The 24,161-nt window shown below is 42.6% G+C and overlaps 1 protein-coding gene and 2 pseudogenes across 1 annotated transcript; all 3 read right to left on the bottom strand.

Annotated features, from left to right (window-relative positions):
* Positions 1 to 4,778: 4,778 nt before the first annotated feature.
* On the bottom strand, positions 4,779 to 6,259 carry LOC147462027 (uncharacterized; annotated as a pseudogene).
* Positions 6,260 to 10,040: 3,781 nt separating this feature from the next.
* LOC147462026 (uncharacterized) lies at positions 10,041 to 10,748 on the bottom strand. Its single transcript, XM_086502370.1, has 2 exons — positions 10,517 to 10,748; positions 10,041 to 10,407 (listed from the first exon to the last, which is right to left on the bottom strand). The coding sequence occupies exons 1-2, from the start codon at positions 10,646 to 10,648 to the stop codon at positions 10,225 to 10,227; spliced, it is 315 nt and encodes a 104-aa protein (XP_086358496.1). The 5' UTR covers positions 10,649 to 10,748; the 3' UTR covers positions 10,041 to 10,224.
* Positions 10,749 to 20,759: 10,011 nt separating this feature from the next.
* LOC147462025 (uncharacterized) lies at positions 20,760 to 22,235 on the bottom strand (annotated as a pseudogene).
* Between the last annotated feature and the right edge of the window lie 1,926 nt (positions 22,236 to 24,161).

The following is a 24,161-nucleotide window of genomic DNA, read 5'->3' as shown; positions in this document are numbered from 1 at the left end:
TACCAGATTCCTACCAGACTTTTGCTAGTACTTGGAGACTTATGACCCAAGGAAATCCAGAAGTTGTCAAGTTTGATGCATTATGCACATTGTTGTTGCAAAAGTCACTTTCCAAAAAAAACAGGACTAGGCAGCGTGCAGTTGAACAGGCTTTTATTGCTTCTCAAAGAAAGGGTGGTAACAGCAATGCAGCCACTTCTTATGGTTCTGCTGCGAGTGGCAAAAATTCTGTTCCTAATGCTTCTGCTGGCAAAAATTTGTCTGGAAATTCTGGTGATAAGGGAAAAAGAAGATGCGTTGCCATTATTGTAAATCCAATGATCACTTAATCAAGTCGTGTCCTAAGTTGAAGGCCAAAGAGGCTAAGAAGAAAGAGGGTGGTTCCACTGCTAATGCTGGTTCCACTACAAATGCAGCCATTGTTGAGTCTTCTATGAAAGGAGACTGTAATTCTGATGTTGATGTAGAATGGGCTTTTAGCACAGACTGCACTTACAATCCGGCTGTCCATGATGCATGCTTGTCAGTTGCTGCAGATTCACATGGGTGGTATTTCGACAGTGGTGCTACAAAGCACATTACCTCACATCGTAAATTGTTTACCTCTCTTGAGTCTATCCCTCATGGGAATTCAGTCACTTGTGCCAACAACGCCTCTTATCCAGTTCAAGGAGTTGGAAAGATTGTGCTCACTGCTGCTAATGGCAGTTCCTTCACACTTGTTGATGCACTTTATCTACCTGGGATCAAGAAGAATCTCTTGTCTGTATCCGCACTTGCTAGACTTGGACTTGTAGTCAAATTTGTGGATGACAGATGTACAGTTCATGATCTCAGTTTTGGTGATGAAATTGTTGCATCTGGCCTTTTGTGCCGTGGGCTGTATAAGCTCACTTTGTATGACAAGTGTGGACAAAATTTTGCAAATGCTGTTGCAATTTCAAGGGCTATTTCAGATGCAAAACTTTGGCATGCACGTTTTGGTCATATGAATTTTGCCAGTTTGCTGCGTTTGCAGAAATCTGATATGGTTGCTTCTTTGCCGCCTCTTGAAGCACCTGTCAAACATGTTTGTGAAGGCTGTATTTTGGGTAAGATGCAACGTTCTAAATTTCCAAAGGATGGTTCAGTTCGGGCCACATGTAGGTTGCAGCTTGTGCATAGTGATGTTTATGGGCCCATGCAAACTCCGTCCTTGGGCAATTACCTGTACTTCGTGACTTTCATTGATGATTACTCCAGGCATGCATGGGTATTCCCGCTTAAAGCGAAGTCCAAAGTTTTTATGTGCTTCAAACAATTTCTGGCTATGGCTGAAAATGTCTCGAAATGTACTATGGGCACCCTCCGTTCCGATCGAGGGGGGGAGTATATGTCTCATGAATTTAATGCATTTCTGGCTAGTCGTGGGATAAAACACCAATGTACAGTGCCTTATACACCTCAGCAAAATGGTGTTGCTGAGAGGAAAAACAGGTCACTGACGGAAATGGCACGATGTATGGTCAAAAGTCAAGCTTTGCCGCATTCTTTTTGGCTTGAGGCCATTATGTGTGCCACTTATGTACTTAATAGGTGTCCTACGAAAGCTTTGCAATCTATTACTCCATATGAAGCATGGCATCATAGAAAGCCTTCTATTGAGCACATGCGTGTTTTTGGTTGTTTGGCATATGCTTTGGTGCCACAAGTGCAGCACAGAAAATTGGATGATAAGGCTGTCAAATGTATTTTTGTTGGTTATAGTGCTAAAAGCAAAGGTTACAGGTTGTATCATCCGCAAACAAAACGTATTCTAGTTTCACGGGATGTAGTGTTTGTGGAAGATTCTGTTCAACCCTTGCTGTCATGTACTAGAGACAGTAATGTAAGCTCACAGGACATTTATGTCACTTTGTTGCCTCTTTTCAGTGGTGGAAATACGAATGTAAGTTCCAATGAGGAAAATGTACAGCCTATGGGGGTTTCTCAAAATGTTTTAGATCAGCCTATTACTGATGCAGATGTACATGATGTACTTGATGAGGAAAGGGCTGAAAATGAGCAGGCTAGAGGTATGCCAAAATGGCTGGTGCACACTTTGCGCGACAGTAAATTGGATGCACCTTTGTCTAGTCGTACTCGTTCAAGCTCTCGCCATGCATCTTATGCATCAGATTGTTATGCTTTTGCTGTGTCTAGTTTACATGATGTTGAGGAGCCTCTGTCTTTTGATGAAGCACAGAATTCAGAAAATTGTATGGCTGCCATGCAATCAGAATATGATGCACTTATAGAAAATGACACATGGACTTTATGTGATTTGCCTCCTGGCAAAAAGGCCATTGTGGGTTTACAAGTTGAAACGCAAGCCGGATGGTGAGATCGATTGCCATGAGGCTCGACTTGTTGCAAAGGGTTATGCACAGCAAAAAGGCATAGATTATGAAGAGACTTTTTCTCCCACATGTCGTATGACTACTATGCATCTTCTATGTGTATTGGCAGCTCATTTTGGTTGGGATGTACATCAATCAGACATTGTTACTACTTTCTTGAATGGTGACATATTTGAGGAAGTTTATGTAACGCAGCCTCGCGGTTTTGTCATAAAAGTACAAGAGGACAAAGTGTGCAAATGTAACAAGGCTTTGTATGGGTTGAAGCAATCTCCTCGTGCTTGGTATGAGAAAGCTGACACTCATTTGGTCAAACAAGGCTTTCGTAACAGTCCAACAGAAAGAACATTGTATGTGAAGCGTGAGGGTGATGTACTTCTCATTGTGGTTCTTTATGTTGATGATTTGTTGATCACTGGACCAAATGAGAGACACATTGCTGAATTTAAGTCTGATTTGAATGCTACTTTCAAGATGAAAGATTTGAGGCTGTTGCATCATTATTTGGGTATACAGTTTAAGTAGTGTGATGGTGGTATTGCCTTGTGTCAGAAAAGTTACATAGAGACATTGCTATGTAAGTTTGGACTAGAGGATTGCAAACCTATTGCCACTCCCATGGAAACAGGTTTGAAGTTGAGTCTACATGATGCTGGTGATCCTGCTGATGTCACTCTTCACCAAACTGCTGTTGGCTGCCTCATTTATGTATGCAAAACGAGGCCGGATATTCATTTTGCAGTCTCACAGGCAGCAGATTTATGCATAGCCTTGGGTCTAAGCATTGGCAGGCTGTCAAGAGGATTTTCCGCTACCTTAGTGGAACTTTACACCTTGGCTTGTTTTATCCCAAGCTGGGATCATTGCCGCCAGACTTACATGCTTTTTCGCACTCAGATTGGGCTGGTTGTTTTGACACGCGAGTGTCCACAAGTGGTTTTTGTTTCATGCTTGGCAGCTCATGTATATCATGGTTGAGCAAGAAGCAACCTACTGTGGCCATTTCGAGTTGTGAGGCTGAGTACAGGGAAGTCTTCACAACTACGGTTGAGTGTGTATGGCTCAGACGCCTTATGGCTGATTTGGGTGTTGGACAGGACATTGCCAACACTATCTACACTGACAGTCAGAGCGCATTGGTAGTTGCGAGGAACCCAGTTTTTCATGCTAGCACAAAGCACATTGAGGTGAATTACCACTATGTCAGGGAGAGGCTCTCAGCAGGAGAGATCAGCTTGGCTTATGTGCCAACACAGGACAACCTTGCAGATCTTTTCACAAAGGCATTGTCTCGTGAGAAGCTTGAAGCTTTCCGCAAAGCTTTGGGCTTACTCCCCTTTGTGGACTGATCATGTCCTCAGGGCATGGCACTTCCCTTTACTCATGTGCCAGTTCTCGTTCACCACATCACTTCAGGGGGGATTTAATTTGTTACCATATACATGTGGTAGTGATGTGTGTGAACATACTAGGACCGCCGGGGCATTTTTTCCCTCTTTAGGAGGTTTTTTCCCCCGTGCATTGTATATACGCCCATCACTCTAGGGCTATCTATCTTTCCATTGCACACTAAGTAACACACTCTCTATTGTGTGCCTTGAGCTTCCTTTGTCTTCTCCAAGCTGTGTGTGTTTCTCTGCAACCCTAATTCCAACAAACAAAACCACAACATCAAAAGCTTAATCATGACAAGTTCTCAAAAGCATAACCATAACATCAACTCCAAACCATAGGCACAATTGCATAACCATAACCATAACCATAATCTAATTGCCAAACCATAACTATCACATGATTGCCATACGATCACTGAAAACCATAACCCTAACTTGATTGTCAAACCCTAACCATGCCATGTGTACCCTAGCTTGTTGAGCTCCAGCAATAGACTAAATGACCCAATGTCCACCCATGTGCGGTTCATGCTCACGTCAGATGCTGCAAATTCGTGCTATTGGCCAGTTATCTCTCAGTTCTGTAGAAAGAACCACAAAGAGCATTGAGTTTTTTGATTGCGAGTTACCTGATCCGGTGGCACTTGGACGTAGACAAAAACCTCCGAGTAGGAGTTGTTGAGGGAGACTCCCTCTCTCTAGATGGCCATGCCCTCTTAGCATTTCTCCACATAATGTGAAACCCCCACCTGAATCAGCTTCCAAGCAGTGCTTGAGAAAAATCATTTTTCCAAACATAGAAAATTCCTTCCCAAAAGGAAATTTTAGAAAATTAGGTTTAGTTTTTCAGTTTTTACACTCTCTTTTGGGGTGGAATTTCTCCTTTTTCCCTTGCCCTTAACTAGCATTTTTGAAATTGAAAACGACACAATATTAAGCTGAGACATATTTTTCCCGAACACTACTTCCAACGGTTCCCTTTCATGACACACCATGTGCCTATGACCTAAGTTAGAGATGCTAGCAAGGCAAGGACCACCATGCACACTATCACAATCAGTGCAATATACCCTGCACCCATCGTTGCTACTACTTTCACTATCACCGTTGTCTGTGTCAAATTCTGCACACAAGTACAGTCATGACATGAGAAATTCCTTGGGGTGAGGAAGACACATATCAAGAGAAACAGAGAGAGAGAGAGAGAGAGAGAGAGAGAGAGAGAGAGAGAGAGAGGCAGAGAAAGAGAGAGAGAGGGAGATCCTTGCCTCTTGTCACATACACTGTATACGTCGCCAATCCATACCCTATGGCCAATACATACACCTTTACTGTCGTTGTGTACCCTAGCTTGTTGAGCTCCAACAATGGACTAAACGGCCCGATGTGCACCAACGTGCGGTTCATGTCACGTCAGAACCTGCAGATTCCTGCTATTGGCCAGTTCTCTATCAGTTCTATAGAAAGAACCACAAAGAGCATTGAGTTTTCCGACTGTGAGTTACTTGATCCGGTGGCACTTGGATGTAGACAAAAAGTTCCGAGTAGGAGTTGTTTAGGGAGACTCCCTCGCTCCACATGGCCATGCCCTCTTAGCATTTCTCCACATAATGCAGAACCCCCACATGAATCAGCTTTTAAGTAGTACTTGAGAAAAATCATTTTTCCAAACATACAAAATTTCTTCCCAAGAGGAAATTTTGGAAAATTAGGTTTAGTTTTTGGGTTTTTACACTCTACTTTGGGGCGAAATTTCTCCTTTTCCCCTTGCCCTCAACTGGCATTTTTGAAATTGAAAACGACAACATATTAAGCTGAGACACTACTTCCAAGGGTTCCCTTTCATGACACACCATGTGCCCATTATGATCGTTTGCAGATGCTAACAAGGCGAGGACCACCATCCACACTATCACAATCAATGCACTATAACCTACACTCAACCCACTCCTCCTTCTACTTTCACTATCACCGTCGTCTCTGTCAAACTTTACACACATGTACAATCATGACATAAGAAATTCCTTGGGTTGAGTGCAGGGTATAGTGCATTGATTGTGATAGTGTGCATGGTGGTCCTCACCCTGCTAGCATCTGCAAAAGGTCATTTCTATAGACAGAACCATAGAGAGCATTGAGTTTTCCAATTGCGAGTTACCTGATCCGGTGGCACTTCGACGTAGACAAAAACCTCGAGTAGGAGTTGTTAAGGGAGATGGTGTAGTAGAAGACAATGGGGTTGAAAGCAGGAACGAGGGTTCCAGCAGATAGAGACAGATCCGACCAAATAGCCGTTGTGGCAGACACCTTGCCATTGCTAGCTGATGGCACTATCCGCGCGTTGTCGACTACTGTTGCTGCCGCCAACAAAAGCTGCAGGAAAATGCAAAGGAAGGCCAAGGGCAAAATGTGGAGCCCCCCTTCTCCTCTTAAATCCAGTCCAGACCTACACATTGATGAGCCTTGTAATTTGATGTGTACCTCCATGGCTCCCTTGCACCAAAGCTTGTGGATCTCTCATCCTCGGCCTCAGCTACATGACACCAATATTTTGTGGTAGCTTGCAAATGTATCGTCTCTCTCTCTCTCTCTCTCTCTCTCTCTCTCTCTCTCTCTCTCTCTCTCTCTCTCTCTCTCTCTCTCTCTCTCTCTCTCTCTCTCTCACACACACACACACACACACACACACACACACACACACACACACACACACACACACAGTGCCAATGCCCTGTAAGGCCTGATCTCGTTAGAGCTTGGAGCTTTGTCACACACACATAGTACAATTCTTGTATTCTCTAATCACAACTTGGGAGCAAGCAATTACCTCTCTACACGTCGCAGGAAATAGGGAAGGTAGAATGGAATGCACTTGTAGCCCCAGCTGGAGAGAGAGAGAGAGAGAGAGAGAGAGAGAGAGAGAGAGAGAGAGAGAGAGAGAGAGAGAGAGAGAGAGAGAGAGAGAGAGAGAGAGAGAGAGAGAGAGAGAGAGAGAGAGGGAGAGAATTGTCAAGAGAGAAGTGGGAGAGCATAGGAAAGAGTGATGGCGGTGGTGGCCTAGGTGAATTGAGACGTAGCAAATGCAGGCTCCCATTGGTAGTAGGCAAAAGAGAAGAAGCTAGAGCATGCTCCCATGAATAGGAGATCAATCATGTAGAGCTTAGGTGGGTGTAGTGTTTGGAAAAAATGTGTTTCAATTTAATATCATGCCATTTTCAATTTCAAAAATGCATGTTGAGAGCAAGGGGAAAAGGAGAAATTCCGTCTCAAAATAGAGAAAAATAGTGTAAAAACTTGAAAAACAAATCTAATTTCCTGAAAAATTTCCTCCTTCCAAATTCAAGAGAAGGAATTTTGTACGTTTGGAAAATAATTTTTCCCGAACACTGGGTGGGTGTAGTATTCTCTCTCTCTCTCTCTCTCTCTCTCTCTCTCTCTCTCTCTCTCTCTCTCTCTCTCTCTCTCTCTCTCTCTCTCTCACACACACACACACACACACACACACACACACACACACACACACAATTGTAGTCTTGCAACTGTGAGAATACAGATACTTTTGCGTGCTAATCATCGTAAAGTTGCTGCTTCTGCTCACAAGCACATGCAGAGCACGCATAGACTCCCACTTTCCCACGGACACTACGCGCATGAACACACACACACACACACACACAATGATACTATATTGCTGCACTGTGCAATGTGCATTGGTCAGCTTCAACTCTTCTCACTCTCCAGTTTCACAAACATGCACACTGTACGAGATCATGGACAACAGCCCTTTGCACGCACGAAGACACAGACATGCTATATTGTTTGTAGATCGTGACTCTCTCTCTCTCTCTCTCTCTCTCTCTCTCTCTCTCTCTCTCTCTCTCTCTCTCTCTCTCTCTAGTTTTGCACACATGCACTCCATGATGGACAACAGGTCTTTTCGCATGATGGACAACAGGTCTTTTCACATGCACAGACATGGACACTAGGCGCAGTCTCTTCCCATGCAAATCGTCGAGGTCTCGGGACTCGTTAAATGGGAGCAGATCGTGATTGTTGTTATATAGTGCTCCATGGGGCAGAAAGGAGATATTGACACATGGAGGGCCTCTTTGAGCTTGAATATTTTAAGCTCAATTATATATATTAGAGATGGTAGAAGAATGAGCGAGCCAAAATTAATGTGAAAGAGAAAAATGCAATAAACTTAATTAACACTAGTTCTGTACTAAAGTGTCCTGTTTTTCTAGCAACTTATCATAATTATTTGGTGAATCTAGAAAAACAACTCATAGGTCACCTTCATATCTTACGTCAGCTATGAGGTGAAGAGCATAGCCAAATTTTACTTTTTCCAAAATTAAAACTACATTAAGATTATGATAATAAGTTTTAAGATGAAAAAATCATAGAAGTTTAGTGTAGATTTAATAAAATTTTCATAAATTGAATATAGCTTCTCATCAAAATAAGATTTTGCATAGATTTCAAGGTGTATGGATAGGAAAAAGCTTATTATAACAAGAAATTGAGCTTCATAACCTAGTTATGGGACTAGATTTTTGTTATTATCAAAAGACCAAAATCTCAAAAATGCTAACAAAGAAAAAAAAAATGGTCTTTCAAAGCCTCTTTCATTAACATGATGAGATTATGGGATAAAACCTAAGGTGTATAATGTATCTATAGGTCAATACCCATCAACTAAGAAATTTTAAAGGATTCAAACTCATAGGCATCTTGTAACTTAAGCTCATATAAAAAAAAACTCTAGTGCATAATGACTTTCTATATTTAATTTTAGTCACAAATAATTTTTTTCTCACATGACTTTTGCAAAAATATCAAACACATATATAAGTAGTTACTATGGATTATTGCATGCACCGTCCTCATTTTTTCTTAGACTAGAGTACGAGTTTTAATGAGACATTGAGTGTTGTTTTGTGTAGCTTCTTTTCATGAGTGTAGTTGCTATTGAGATTATGATAAAAAATGAGGGATTATAATTTCTATGAGTACTTTGAATAACATTTTATAAGTTTGCAAAAGGTTTTCTTGAGATGTGATCTAGATTTAATCTACCATTTTATTTAAATTCACGAAAAAAGGCCACTTTAGTGTCCTTTTTGGTACCAAACTAGCTAGTGTTAACGTAAGGCACCAGTGAGCAATAAGCCAAATCAAGACCACAAAGAAAATCAAGTTATGATGATGAGATTTGCGATGGGGATCCCACACTGTGGTAAGAAGAGGAAAGTTTGTAGGGTAAAACACCCGATATAGAGCCCATTTAAGAGAGGCGATGAATTGCGGCTATTGTGCTACATTGTTTTCAATTTTGGATGGTGCATTCATGAGCTGAGCAGAAGGGCTATGGGGGATAGAAGCAGCGTCGCGAATGGTGAGGCACTGCACACAACGCACGATGCTAAAGAAAATTCTATGTAACGAAAATGGTCGTGAATAGGTAGACAACAAGGGGTGTAGGTTAAGTCGGTGGGCCAACGATGCTTGAACGAACTCGGGATCCAATGACTAGTATTCAATCTCTCTCGCACTAGCGAGTCTACCACTTGTTGGAACATGTCCCAAATCTGGAGCAAAATGGCTTTAGTTTAAGGGGTCGATGGGTTGGAGGACAGGGACCGGTGTTTTATTGGCCCTTTTACCCTAGAGGATTGATGTAAATCATGAGGCTAGATGTAAATCATGGAGAGAGAGAGAGAGAGAGAGAGAGAGAGAGAGCACAATGGAGCCTGCATTGTGGCTAGGAAAGGAAAGTGTGTAGGTCTAAGGGTAGGTTTAGACGACCCGACGACAACAAGAGAGCAAGCTGGTGAGTGCAGCTTAGCTGGCACGAAGGGATTGGAGAGAAAGAAGCACAACGTCTTTCAGACCCACCTCTTTTTAGGTGACACACCCCTCCGCTCGAGTCCCTCGGAAAGAACTCGAGGTAAAGAGCTTTGCAGTGCCAAACGTGGACTGCTGTCTTGCTGATTGACGTTTGCTCTCAATTTGTGATGTAGCTACCTTTCGCATCTTCTGAACACAGAGAGCAGAGGCAAAAACACAACATTTTAGCTGTCGTTGGGTTCTTGTGAGCCCTGCCTAGGTCATGTGGAGAGAGAGAGAGAGAGAGAGAGAGAGAGAGATTTTGCTATTTATTAACTCACGCATGAGCCCAGAGATCATTGCACGTTTCATATTGCCACCATGTTGGAAAAACGCCCAAAATTTAAATAGTCATTCAAAAAAGTAACAAAATAAATCAGATAAGCGCACGTTTCATATTGCCGCGATGGCCCAAAATGTAAAGATTAAAATTACAAAGTAATGTCATTGAGAGTAAGAGTGATTAGTGAAGTACAAAATAATCAGAAAGAGTATTGAGGTGTGCAGGTGGGTGGGAGTTGGAACTTGGAAGCTGGCCGGATAGGCTCGGCAGCCAATCATTAATGCTTGCTGTGGTGAGCGCCATGCTGCTGCTTCTTGGCGGCCTCCTTGGCGTGCTTGCGCTCGTGCTTCTCGTGGACCGCGAGAGTGCCTGCACCGATGGCGATGGCGGCAGCCACGTGCTCGCGCACCTTGTGAGCATGGCGCTGCTCCGGGTGCTTCTTGGCCTCGTGCTTCTCGTGCTGCAGCAAACAATATATATACAACGACGTCAGGCGATGCTGCTAGCATATATAACTCTTACCATATTCTATAGAGCACGCTAAAAACTCATGATCAATAGAAGCTTACCAAAGCGAAGGCACCAGCGGCGAGAGCGCAGGCGTCGGCCGCATGCTGGCGCTGCTTGTGCTTCTTCTCCTCCGCCTTGTGGTCCACGGTGCCGGCCTTGGAGGCGTGCACAAGATTGTGTTGGCCGGTCATGATTTCTGCTAAAGAAGTGTAATTAAGCTGGTGGAGGCAGCTGTATAAATTGATGATATTGTTCGATGAGCAGCAGCAGGATATTTAAATGTAAGAGCAATGTCCTGATGAGTAGCGGTAGCATGCAGGTGCGTATTTATAAGAAGAAGGACGCAGTAGCCGGGGGATTCGTGAGTCGACGTAGAGCGCTTGCAGACACGGCTTTCGAGTTTCGACGCGACGCGCTCACGACAGCTTCCTGCCCAGGGCGGTCACCACACGAAAAGTCGTCCTCGGCTGAGTGGGGAAATTACCCCCGAAATTCCTTCACATGTACATTTCAACCAATCATTCTTGGCTTGGTCCATGGGTCTTCTAAAACAAATAAAGTTTTCGCATCTTATCTTTCTATTCTAGTTGTTCACTTCCATATGTTCCTACATTTACAGATTAATATCCCTAATTTCCATGTCCCTCAACACTAGCACTGTGGATGCAAATCTCACCAATATCTACAACTATGGCATTATGCACGTACATATTGATAACAATGACTGTTGCTTGTAAACTATATTTTTTTGCGGCAAATCATGGAGATGCTAGTGATCAAAAGTATTGAAGAATGCAAGCCTCACTATAGGGAGACCAATCCCTGATGATGAATTGTATAGATGAGTGCATAACTTCTTTCAATTTGTGTCCACTTGTTCTTGAGCCGTGTGTCACTTCCACTTAAGCTATACATGGTGATGAGACTAGGTGGATATGAGAGCGTTGCATTCATGCTGATTACACGCTAATGAGTGCAGACGTGAAATAGATTAGATTGCATTGAAAATTCAGTACAAAAGAGGTGCTTATAGTAAGGCATCTCCCGTGTACTAAGGATAACAAGCCTTCCCTTGAACCAAAGAAGGTATATAAGTCTTCATAAAACATTTGTCACATAAGCACCATAGTACTCTCCTTCGCCATGAACAAGGTTTTTGTCTCCTTTTTCTTCTTCTTCTTTTGCCACATGTGCCGCTCCTCTCATTGGTTTCTTGGATTTGCTATTGCTGCTTCCACTGCTATTGCTTTGATCCTTTGAATAGCATTTGGAAGGAGAATGGACCTTCTTCCCACACTTGTTGCAAAATTTGTTGATGTAGTAATTCTTTGGTACATGTCCCATTCTCCCACAATCGTAGTATTTCCTGACATTGGATGATGATGCAAAATTTAAAGATGGTGATGTTGAGTCACCTCCCCTTGAGGATGATGTGCCATAAGCTCCGGCTCTTCATGATGTTGATGAGCCCTTTCGTTTCTTCTCCTTGGCTTGAAGTAAGTAGATGATGTATTGAAGTGTTGGGGCTGGTTCTTTGTCGTCAAGGATGGTGACTTACTGATCATATGAGGGTGGAAGTGCACTTAGAATGATAGCCACTTTGTCATCTTTAAGGACTTCACACTTGATGTAGGTAAGTTGTGTACTGATGCTGTTAAGCACGTTAACTAGGCTAGCTACGTCCTCCCCTACACCCATGGTGAGTTTTTAAAATTTTTGTTTAAGGTTAGCTTTGCTCTTTTTAGCTCTAACCCCAAACTTTTTCTCAAGCACAACCCATGCTTCATATACACTTTTGCACTCATCAATGAAAAGAACATATGTAGTTGTCGTGAAGTGAAGTGATGATGATGCTTAGTCACTTGCTCATAGTTTTTTAGGTTTATTGCAGTCATTGCCCTAGATTATGTGCCTTCTTGATTACTTGGTGATGGTTTTACTACTCCCCAAAAGGTCTTCTTCATTAGGTATCCCTTGAGCTTTTTTTGCCAGATATATATAAAAAGCCTCTCCATTAAACCGAGTAGTTCCCTCCTCCTCCATAGCTTAGGAGACTCTCCAAGTCAGTGTCTACAAGCACACGTAGCAAATCAGCCACGGGGATCCACCTTAAAATATGTAAGTGTAGCACATGAGTCCCGAGGCTTCCACAATGAAATATTTAAGATAGCACATGTGAAAAAAATAAGGGATTTTAATCAGGTACATTTACAGAAAAAATGTACTTACATAAAGGGTTTTTTAATTGATAAAGTGAAAACTTTCATACATAAGGGCTAGTATTTTTTACAAAAATGCATACATAAGGGATAGATATAATACTTGAAAACGTACAGGTAAGAGATTATTTAAATACCTCTTGTTTGCACGTGCTATATGCAAATTCTACATACACTACAACATGTCGCGTAAAAATCAACGCACATATCGGCGAGACAAGCTTTCTTTTAGAAGTAAAATACGATTAAATAAGCATCATAATAAACGTCGGGATCGTAGCATCGATATAAATATCGGTAATCACAGTCAAAATATACCAAGTTATAACAGTCAAAATACACGCAGTTATATACGCCTGTATAAACCGATAGTTCTTCTAAGGCCTGTACCGGTGCATATACCGAACTCAGTTCCGACGACCAAACCTGCAAATTTTTTTGGGCACAGGGGGCTGGGAACTGATGCTGCATATACTACAGCAACAGAAAACATCCCTCTCAACCCAAAGGAAGAGTGTACAAGCAACCGCACTCCACCTACAAGCTGACGCTAAAGAGCGAAAGTATATAGTTTAGCAAAACGCTAAAAAGAACAAAACCACAAAATCAAAAGCTTAATCATGACAAGTTCTCAAAAGCATAACCATAACGTCGCCTCCCAAATCATAGGCACAACTGCATAACCATAACCATAACCATAATCTAATTGCCAAACCATAACTATCACATGGTGATGTTGAGTCACCTCCCCTTGAGGATGATGTGCCATAAGCTCCGGCTCTTCATGATGTTGATGAGCCCTTTTGTTTCTTCTCCTTGGCTTGAAGTAAGTAGATGATGTATTGAAGTGTTGGGGCTGGTTCTTTGTCGTCAAGGATGGTGACTTACTGATTATATGAGGGTGGAAGTGCACTTAGAATGATAGCCACTTTGTCATCTTTAAGGACTTCACACTTGATGTAGGTAAGTTGTGTACTGATGCTGTTAAGCACGTTAACTAGGCTAGCTACGTCCTCCCCTACACCCATGGTGAGTTTTTAAAATTTTTGTTTAAGGTTAGCTTTGCTCTTTTTAGCTCTAACCCCAAACTTTTTCTCAAGCACAACCCATGCTTCATATACACTTTTGCACTCATCAATGAAAAGAACATATGTAGTTGTCGTGAAGTGAAGTGATGATGATGCTTAGTCACTTGCTCATAGTTTTTTAGGTTTATTGCAGTCATTGCCCTAGATTATGTGCCTTCTTGATTACTTGGTGATGGTTTTACTACTCCCCAAAAGGTCTTCTTCATTAGGTATCCCTTGAGATTTTTTTGCCAGATATATATAAAAAGCCTCTTCATTAAACCGAGTAGTTCCCTTCTCCTCCATAGCTTAGGAGACTCTCCAAGTCAGTGTCTACAAGCACACGTAGCAAATCAGCCACGGGGATCCACCTTAAAATATGTAAGTTTAGCACGTGAGTCCCGGGGCATCCACTATCAAATACCTAAGATAGCACGTGCGAAAAAAATAAGGGATTTTAATCAGGTACATTTACAGAAAAAAAGTACTTACATAAAGGGTTTTTTAATTGATAAAGTGAAAACTTTCATACATAAGCGCTAGTATTTTTTACAAAAATGCATACATAAGGGGTAGATATAATACTTGAAAACGTACAGGTAAGAGATTATTTAAATACCTCTTGTTTGCACGTGCTATATGCAATTTCTACATACACTACAACATGTCGCGTAAAAATCGACGCACACATCGGTGAGACAAGCTTTCTTTTAGAAGTAAAATACGTTGAAATAAGCATCATAATAAACGCCGGTATCGTAGCATCAATATAAATATCAATAATCACCGTCAAAATATACCAAGTTATAACCGTCAAAATACACGCATGTATGAACGCAATTATAGGCGCCGAAAATTTTATTGATACTAACAGTTCGTCTGAGGCCTGTACCGGTGCATATACCGAACTCTGTTCCGAAAACCAAACCTGCAAATTCTTTTTGGGCAGAGAGGGTTGGAAACTGATGTTGCATATACTATAGTAACAGAAAACAGTCCTCTCAACCCAAAGGAAGAGAGCACAAGCAACCGCACTCCACCTACAAGTTGACGCTAAAGAGCGGGAGTATACAGATTAGCAAAACTGTAAAAAGAACAATGTTACCATATACATGTGGTAGTGATGTGTGTGAACACACTAGGACCGCCGGGGCATTTTTTCCCTCTTTAGGAGGTTTTTTCCCCCGTGCATTGTATATACGCCCATCACTCTAGGGCTATCTATCTTTCCATTGCACACTAAGTAACACACTCTCTATTGTGTTCCTTGAGCTTCCTTCATCTTCTCCAAGCTGTGTGTGTTTCTCTGCAACCCTAATTCCAACAATTGGTATCAGAGCAAGTCACGTCCTCCCGGGCTTAGTCGCCAGCTGCTCCAGCACACGCCTGTTCACTTTCTCCGATTTCAGTGAGCTTTGGCGAGCGTTCGTAGGTCGACAAAAATTTTGGGTAAGCTCGAAGAGCTTGGTCTTCTCAGAATTTTGATTTGGGCTCATTTTGGCCTCCGTTTCTACTAGAAGCAGTACTGCACAGGCTATTTCGTCATTTTGTGCAAAATTTCTATCAGTGTCGTTTTCTGCATAACAGGTGCCTTATAGTCTTCTACGGTTTGTGCTATATAGCACAGGTTGTTCCCGCTCCATTTCTCCTATTTTCGGGCAGTTTTCACATCAGGTGCACCATTTACCATGGCTGACAACAACAACACAGATGTGTTCAAGATGTTTGCTGCTGAGGACAGGTTGGATGGGGACAACTACCCTATGTGGGCTTATATGATGCAACATGTTCTTGTGTCAAAGGATGTCTGGAACATTCTGCAGGGCATTGATGTACGTCCTGGTTCTGAGGATGTAGGCGATGTTGAGGATGTTGCAGGTCTTGCTGCAAGGATTGCAGCTGTTAGAGTTGTTTTGCCTACGGCAGAACAAGCTCGTTGGGATGTTAAGGATGCGCAGGCTCATGCATTGATTGCGTTGTCTGTGAAGCGCACCATTGTTCCTCACATCTGTTCAGCAAAATCTGCAAAACAGGCTTGGGATATTTTAGCAGGTCTTTATGCAAGCCGCAATGAGGCTAAAATTGCTTTGCTGCGTAAAGAGCTGGAGTCGAAGATTATGCATGAGGAAGATGATATGGACACTTTCCTTGCTAGTGTCAAGGATATCAATGAGCAGCTTATTTCTGCAGGTGAAGTCATTTCAGACAGTTCCCTTGTGCAGATTGTTCTTGATGCCTTACCAGATTCCTACCAGACTTTTGCTAGTACTTGGAGACTTATGACCCAAGGAAATCCAGAAGTTGTCAAGTTTGATGCATTATGCACATTGTTGTTGCAAAAGTCACTTTCCAAAAAAAACAGGACTAGGCAGCGTGCAGTTGAACAGGCTTTTATTGCTTCTCAAAGAAAGGGTGGTAACAGCAATGCAGCCACTTCTTATGGTTCTGCTGCGAGTGGCAAAAATTCTGTTCCTAATGCTTCTGCTGGCAAAAATTTGTCTGGAAATTCTGGTGATAAGGGAAAAAGAAGATGCGTTGCCATTATTGTAAATCCAATGATCACTTAATCAAGTCGTGTCCTAAGTTGAAGGCCAAAGAGGCTAAGAAGAAAGAGGGTGGTTCCACTGCTAATGCTGGTTCCACTACAAATGCAGCCATTGTTGAGTCTTCTATGAAAGGAGACTGTAATTCTGATGTTGATGTAGAATGGGCTTTTAGCACAGACTGCACTTACAATCCGGCTGTCCATGATGCATGCTTGTCAGTTGCTGCAGATTCACATGGGTGGTATTTCGACAGTGGTGCTACAAAGCACATTACCTCACATCGTAAATTGTTTACCTCTCTTGAGTCTATCCCTCATGGGAATTCAGTCACTTGTGCCAACAACGCCTCTTATCCAGTTCAAGGAGTTGGAAAGATTGTGCTCACTGCTGCTAATGGCAGTTCCTTCACACTTGTTGATGCACTTTATCTACCTGGGATCAAGAAGAATCTCTTGTCTGTATCCGCACTTGCTAGACTTGGACTTGTAGTCAAATTTGTGGATGACAGATGTACAGTTCATGATCTCAGTTTTGGTGATGAAATTGTTGCATCTGGCCTTTTGTGCCGTGGGCTGTATAAGCTCACTTTGTATGACAAGTGTGGACAAAATTTTTCAAATGCTGTTGCAATTTCAAGGGCTATTTCAGATGCAAAACTTTGGCATGCACGTTTTGGTCATATGAATTTTGCCAGTTTGCTGCGTTTGCAGAAATCTGATATGGTTGCTTCTTTGCCGCCTCTTGAAGCACCTGTCAAACATGTTTGTGAAGGCTGTATTTTGGGTAAGATGCAACGTTCTAAATTTCCAAAGGATGGTTCAGTTCGGGCCACATGTAGGTTGCAGCTTGTGCATAGTGATGTTTATGGGCCCATGCAAACTCCGTCCTTGGGCAATTACCTGTACTTCGTGACTTTCATTGATGATTACTCCAAGCATGCATGGGTATTCCCGCTTAAAGCGAAGTCCAAAGTTTTTATGTGCTTCAAACAATTTCTGGCTATGGCTGAAAATGTCTCGAAATGTACTATGGGCACCCTCCGTTCCGATCGAGGGGGGGAGTATATGTCTCATGAATTTAATGCATTTCTGGCTAGTCGTGGGATAAAACACCAATGTACAGTGCCTTATACACCTCAGCAAAATGGTGTTGCTGAGAGGAAAAACAGGTCACTGACGGAAATGGCACGATGTATGGTCAAAAGTCAAGCTTTGCCGCATTCTTTTTGGCTTGAGGCCATTATGTGTGCCACTTATGTACTTAATAGGTGTCCTACGAAAGCTTTGCAATCTATTACTCCATATGAAGCATGGCATCATAGAAAGCCTTCTATTGAGCACATGCGTGTTTTTGGTTGTTTGGCATATGCTTTGGTGCCACAAGTGCAGCACAGAAAATTGGATGATAAGGCTGTCAAATGTATTTTTGTTGGTTATAGTGCTAAAAGCAAAGGTTACAGGTTGTATCATCCGCAAACAAAACGTATTCTAGTTTCACGGGATGTAGTGTTTGTGGAAGATTCTGTTCAGCCCTTGCTGTCATGTACTAGAGACAGTAATGTAAGCTCACAGGACATTTATGTCACTTTGTTGCCTCTTTTCAGTGGTGGAAATACGAATGTAAGTTCCAATGAGGAAAATGTACAGCCTATGGGGGTTTCTCAAAATGTTTTAGATCAGCCTATTACTGATGCAGATGTACATGATGTACTTGATGAGGAAAGGGCTGAAAATGAGCAGGCTAGAGGTATGCCAAAATGGTTGGTGCACACTTTGCGTGACAGTAAATTGGATGCACCTTTGTCTAGTCGTACTCGTTCAAGCTCTCGCCATGCATCTTATGCATCAGATTGTTATGCTTTTGCTGTGTCTAGTTTACATGATGTTGAGGAGCCTCTGTCTTTTGATGAAGCACAGAATTCAGAAAATTGTATGGCTGCCATGCAATCAGAATATGATGCACTTATAGAAAATGACACATGGACTTTATGTGATTTGCCTCCTGGCAAAAAGGCCATTGTGGGTTTACAAGTTGAAACGCAAGCCGGATGGTGAGATCGATTGCCATGAGGCTCGACTTGTTGCAAAGGGTTATGCACAGCAAAAAGGCATAGATTATGAAGAGACTTTTTCTCCCACATGTCGTATGACTACTATGCATCTTCTATGTGTATTGGCAGCTCATTTTGGTTGGGATGTACATCAATCAGACATTGTTACTACTTTCTTGAATGGTGACATATTTGAGGAAGTTTATGTAACGCAGCCTCGCGGTTTTGTCATAAAAGTACAAGAGGACAAAGTGTGCAAATGTAACAAGGCTTTGTATGGGTTGAAGCAATCTCCTCGTGCTTGGTATGAGAAAGCTGACACTCATTTGGTCAAACAAGGCTTTCGTAACAGTCCAACAGAAAGAACATTGTATGTGAAGCGTGAGGGTGATGTACTTCTCATTGTGGTTCTTTATGTTGATGATTTGTTGATCACTGGACCAAATGAGAGACACATTGCTGAATTTAAGTCTGATTTGAATGCTACTTTCAAGATGAAAGATTTGGGGCTGTTGCATCATTATTTGGGTATACAGTTTAAGTAGTGTGATGGTGGTATTGCCTTGTGTCAGAAAAGTTACATAGAGACATTGCTATGTAAGTTTGGACTAGAGGATTGCAAACCTATTGCCACTCCCATGGAAACAGGTTTGAAGTTGAGTCTACATGATGCTGGTGATCCTGCTGATGTCACTCTTCACCAAACTGCTGTTGGCTGCCTCATTTATGTATGCAAAACGAGGCCGGATATTCATTTTGCAGTCTCACAGGCAGCAGATTTATGCATAGCCTTGGGTCTAAGCATTGGCAGGCTGTCAAGAGGATTTTCCGCTACCTTAGTGGAACTTTACACCTTGGCTTGTTTTATCCCAAGCTGGGATCATTGCCGCCAGACTTACATGCTTTTTCGCACTCAGATTGGGCTGGTTGTTTTGACACGCGAGTGTCCACAAGTGGTTTTTGTTTCATGCTTGGCAGCTCATGTATATCATGGTTGAGCAAGAAGCAACCTACTGTGGCCATTTCGAGTTGTGAGGCTGAGTACAGGGAAGTCTTCACAACTACGGTTGAGTGTGTATGGCTCAGACGCCTTATGGCTGATTTGGGTGTTGGACAGGACATTGCCAACACTATCTACACTGACAGTCAGAGCGCATTGGTAGTTGCGAGGAACCCAGTTTTTCATGCTAGCACAAAGCACATTGAGGTGAATTACCACTATGTCAGGGAGAGGCTCTCAGCAGGAGAGATCAGCTTGGCTTATGTGCCAACACAGGACAACCTTGCAGATCTTTTCACAAAGGCATTGTCTCGTGAGAAGCTTGAAGCTTTCCGCAAAGCTTTGGGCTTACTCCCCTTTGTGGACTGATCATGTCCTCAGGGCATGGCACTTCCCTTTACTCATGTGCCAGCTCTCGTTCACCACATCACTTCAGGGGGGATTTAATTTGTTACCATATACATGTGGTAGTGATGTGTGTGAACATACTAGGACCGCCGGGGCATTTTTTCCCTCTTTAGGAGGTTTTTTCCCCCGTGCATTGTATATACGCCCATCACTCTAGGGCTATCTATCTTTCCATTGCACACTAAGTAACACACTCTCTATTGTGTGCCTTGAGCTTCCTTTGTCTTCTCCAAGCTGTGTGTGTTTCTCTGCAACCCTAATTCCAACAAACAAAACCACAACATCAAAAGCTTAATCATGACAAGTTCTCAAAAGCATAACCATAACATCAACTCCAAACCATAGGCACAATTGCATAACCATAACCATAACCATAATCTAATTGCCAAACCATAACTATCACATGATTGCCATACGATCACTGAAAACCATAACCCTAACTTGATTGTCAAACCCTAACCATGCCATGTGTACCCTAGCTTGTTGAGCTCCAGCAATAGACTAAATGACCCAATGTCCACCCATGTGCGGTTCATGCTCACGTCAGATGCTGCAAATTCGTGCTATTGGCCAGTTATCTCTCAGTTCTGTAGAAAGAACCACAAAGAGCATTGAGTTTTTTGATTGCGAGTTACCTGATCCGGTGGCACTTGGACGTAGACAAAAACCTCCGAGTAGGAGTTGTTGAGGGAGACTCCCTCTCTCTAGATGGCCATGCCCTCTTAGCATTTCTCCACATAATGTGAAACCCCCACCTGAATCAGCTTCCAAGCAGTGCTTGAGAAAAATCATTTTTCCAAACATAGAAAATTCCTTCCCAAAAGGAAATTTTAGAAAATTAGGTTTAGTTTTTCAGTTTTTACACTCTCTTTTGGGGTGGAATTTCTCCTTTTTCCCTTGCCCTTAACTAGCATTTTTGAAATTGAAAACGACACAATATTAAGCTGAGACATATTTTTCCCGAACACTACTTCCAACGGTTCCCTTTCATGACACACCATGTGCCTATGACCTAAGTTAGAGATGCTAGCAAGGCAAGGACCACCATGCACACTATCACAATCAGTGCAATATACCCTGCACCCATCGTTGCTACTACTTTCACTATCACCGTTGTCTGTGTCAAATTCTGCACACAAGTACAGTCATGACATGAGAAATTCCTTGGGGTGAGGAAGACACATATCAAGAGAAAAGAGAGAGAGAGAGAGAGAGAGAGAGAGAGAGAGAGAGAGAGGCAGAGAAAGAGAGAGAGAGGGAGATCCTTGCCTCTTGTCACATACACTGTATACGTCGCCAATCCATACCCTATGGCCAATACATACACCTTTACTGTCGTTGTGTACCCTAGCTTGTTGAGCTCCAACAATGGACTAAACGGCCCGATGTGCACCAACGTGCGGTTCATGTCACGTCAGAACCTGCAGATTCCTGCTATTGGCCAGTTCTCTATCAGTTCTATAGAAAGAACCACAAAGAGCATTGAGTTTTCCGACTGTGAGTTACTTGATCCGGTGGCACTTGGATGTAGACAAAAAGTTCCGAGTAGGAGTTGTTTAGGGAGACTCCCTCGCTCCACATGGCCATGCCCTCTTAGCATTTCTCCACATAATGCAGAACCCCCACATGAATCAGCTTTTAAGTAGTACTTGAGAAAAATCATTTTTCCAAACATACAAAATTTCTTCCCAAGAGGAAATTTTGGAAAATTAGGTTTAGTTTTTGGGTTTTTACACTCTACTTTGGGGCGAAATTTCTCCTTTTCCCCTTGCCCTCAACTGGCATTTTTGAAATTGAAAACGACAACATATTAAGCTGAGACACTACTTCCAAGGGTTCCCTTTCATGACACACCATGTGCCCATTATGATCGTTTGCAGATGCTAACAAGGCGAGGACCACCATCCACACTATCACAATCAATGCACTATAACCTACACTCAACCCACTCCTCCTTCTACTTTCACTATCACCGTCGTCTCTGTCAAACTTTACACACATGTACAATCATGACATAAGAAATTCCTTGGGTTGAGTGCAGGGTATAGTGCATTGATTGTGATAGTGTGCATGGTGGTCCTCACCCTGCTAGCATCTGCAAAAGGTCATTTCTATAGACAGAACCATAGAGAGCATTGAGTTTTCCAATTGCGAGTTACCTGATCCGGTGGCACTTCGACGTAGACAAAAACCTCGAGTAGGAGTTGTTAAGGGAGATGGTGTAGTAGAAGACAATGGGGTTGAAAGCAGGAACGAGGGTTCCAGCAGATAGAGACAGATCCGACCAAATAGCCGTTGTGGCAGACACCTTGCCATTGCTAGCTGATGGCACTATCCGCGCGTTGTCGACTACTGTTGCTGCCGCCAACAAAAGCTGCAGGAAAATGCAAAGGAAGGCCAAGGGCAAAATGTGGAGCCCCCCTTCTCCTCTTAAATCCAGTCCAGACCTACACATTGATGAGCCTTGTAATTTGATGTGTACCTCCATGGCTCCCTTGCACCAAAGCTTGTGGATCTCTCATCCTCGGCCTCAGCTACATGACACCAATATTTTGTGGTAGCTTGCAAATGTATCGTCTCTCTCTCTCTCTCTCTCTCTCTCTCTCTCTCTCTCTCTCTCTCTCTCTCTCTCTCTCTCTCTCTCTCTCTCTCTCTCACACACACACACACACACACACACACACACACACACACACACACACACACACACACACACACACACACACACACACACACACACACACACACACAGTGCCAATGCCCTGTAAGGCCTGATCTCGTTAGAGCTTGGAGCTTTGTCACACACACATAGTACAATTCTTGTATTCTCTAATCACAACTTGGGAGCAAGCAATTACCTCTCTACACGTCGCAGGAAATAGGGAAGGTAGAATGGAATGCACTTGTAGCCCCAGCTGAGAGAGAGAGAGAGAGAGAGAGAGAGAGAGAGAGAGAGAGAGAGAGAGAGAGAGAGAGAGAGAGAGAGAAGAGAGAGAGAGAGAGAGAGAGAGAGAGAGAGAGAGAGGGAGAGAATTGTCAAGAGAGAAGTGGGAGAGCATAGGAAAGAGTGATGGCGGTGGTGGCCTAGGTGAATTGAGACGTAGCAAATGCAGGCTCCCATTGGTAGTAGGCAAAAGAGAAGAAGCTAGAGCATGCTCCCATGAATAGGAGATCAATCATGTAGAGCTTAGGTGGGTGTAGTGTTTGGAAAAAATGTGTTTCAATTTAATATCATGCCATTTTCAATTTCAAAAATGCATGTTGAGAGCAAGGGGAAAAGGAGAAATTCCGTCTCAAAATAGAGAAAAATAGTGTAAAAACTTGAAAAACAAATCTAATTTCCTGAAAAATTTCCTCCTTCCAAATTCAAGAGAAGGAATTTTGTACGTTTGGAAAATAATTTTTCCCGAACACTGGGTGGGTGTAGTATCTCTCTCTCTCTCTCTCTCTCTCTCTCTCTCTCTCTCTCTCTCTCTCTCTCTCTCTCTCTCTCACACACACACACACACACACACACACACACACACACACAATTGTAGTCTTGCAACTGTGAGAATACAGATACTTTTGCGTGCTAATCATCGTAAAGTTGCTGCTTCTGCTCACAAGCACATGCAGAGCACGCATAGACTCCCACTTTCCCACGGACACTACGCGCATGAACACACACACACACACACACACACAATGATACTATATTGCTGCACTGTGCAATGTGCATTGGTCAGCTTCAACTCTTCTCACTCTCCAGTTTCACAAACATGCACACTGTACGAGATCATGGACAACAGCCCTTTGCACGCACGAAGACACAGACATGCTATATTGTTTGTAGATCGTGACTCTCTCTCTCTCTCTCTCTCTCTCTCTCTCTCTCTCTCTCTCTCTCTCTCTCTCTCTCTCTCTCTCTCTCTCTAGTTTTGCACACATGCACTCCATGATGGACAACAGGTCTTTTCGCATGATGGACAACAGGTCTTTTCACATGCACAGACATGGACACTAGGCGCAGTCTCTTCCCATGCAAATCGTCGAGGTCTCGGGACTCGTTAAATGGGAGCAGATCGTGATTGTTGTTATATAGTGCTCCATGGGGCAGAAAGGAGATATTGACACATGGAGGGCCTCTTTGAGCTTGAATATTTTAAGCTCAATTATATATATTAGAGATGGTAGAAGAATGAGCGAGCCAAAATTAATGTGAAAGAGAAAAATGCAATAAACTTAATTAACACTAGTTCTGTACTAAAGTGTCCTGTTTTTCTAGCAACTTATCATAATTATTTGGTGAATCTAGAAAAACAACTCATAGGTCACCTTCATATCTTACGTCAGCTATGAGGTGAAGAGCATAGCCAAATTTTACTTTTTCCAAAATTAAAACTACATTAAGATTATGATAATAAGTTTTAAG

This window comes from Adiantum capillus-veneris, chromosome 3 (assembly GCF_014529385.1).
Source record: "Adiantum capillus-veneris isolate H3 chromosome 3, ASM1452938v2, whole genome shotgun sequence".
Taxonomy (NCBI): Eukaryota; Viridiplantae; Streptophyta; class Polypodiopsida; order Polypodiales; family Pteridaceae; genus Adiantum; species Adiantum capillus-veneris.
This window is presented reverse-complemented; position numbering and strand designations above follow the sequence as displayed.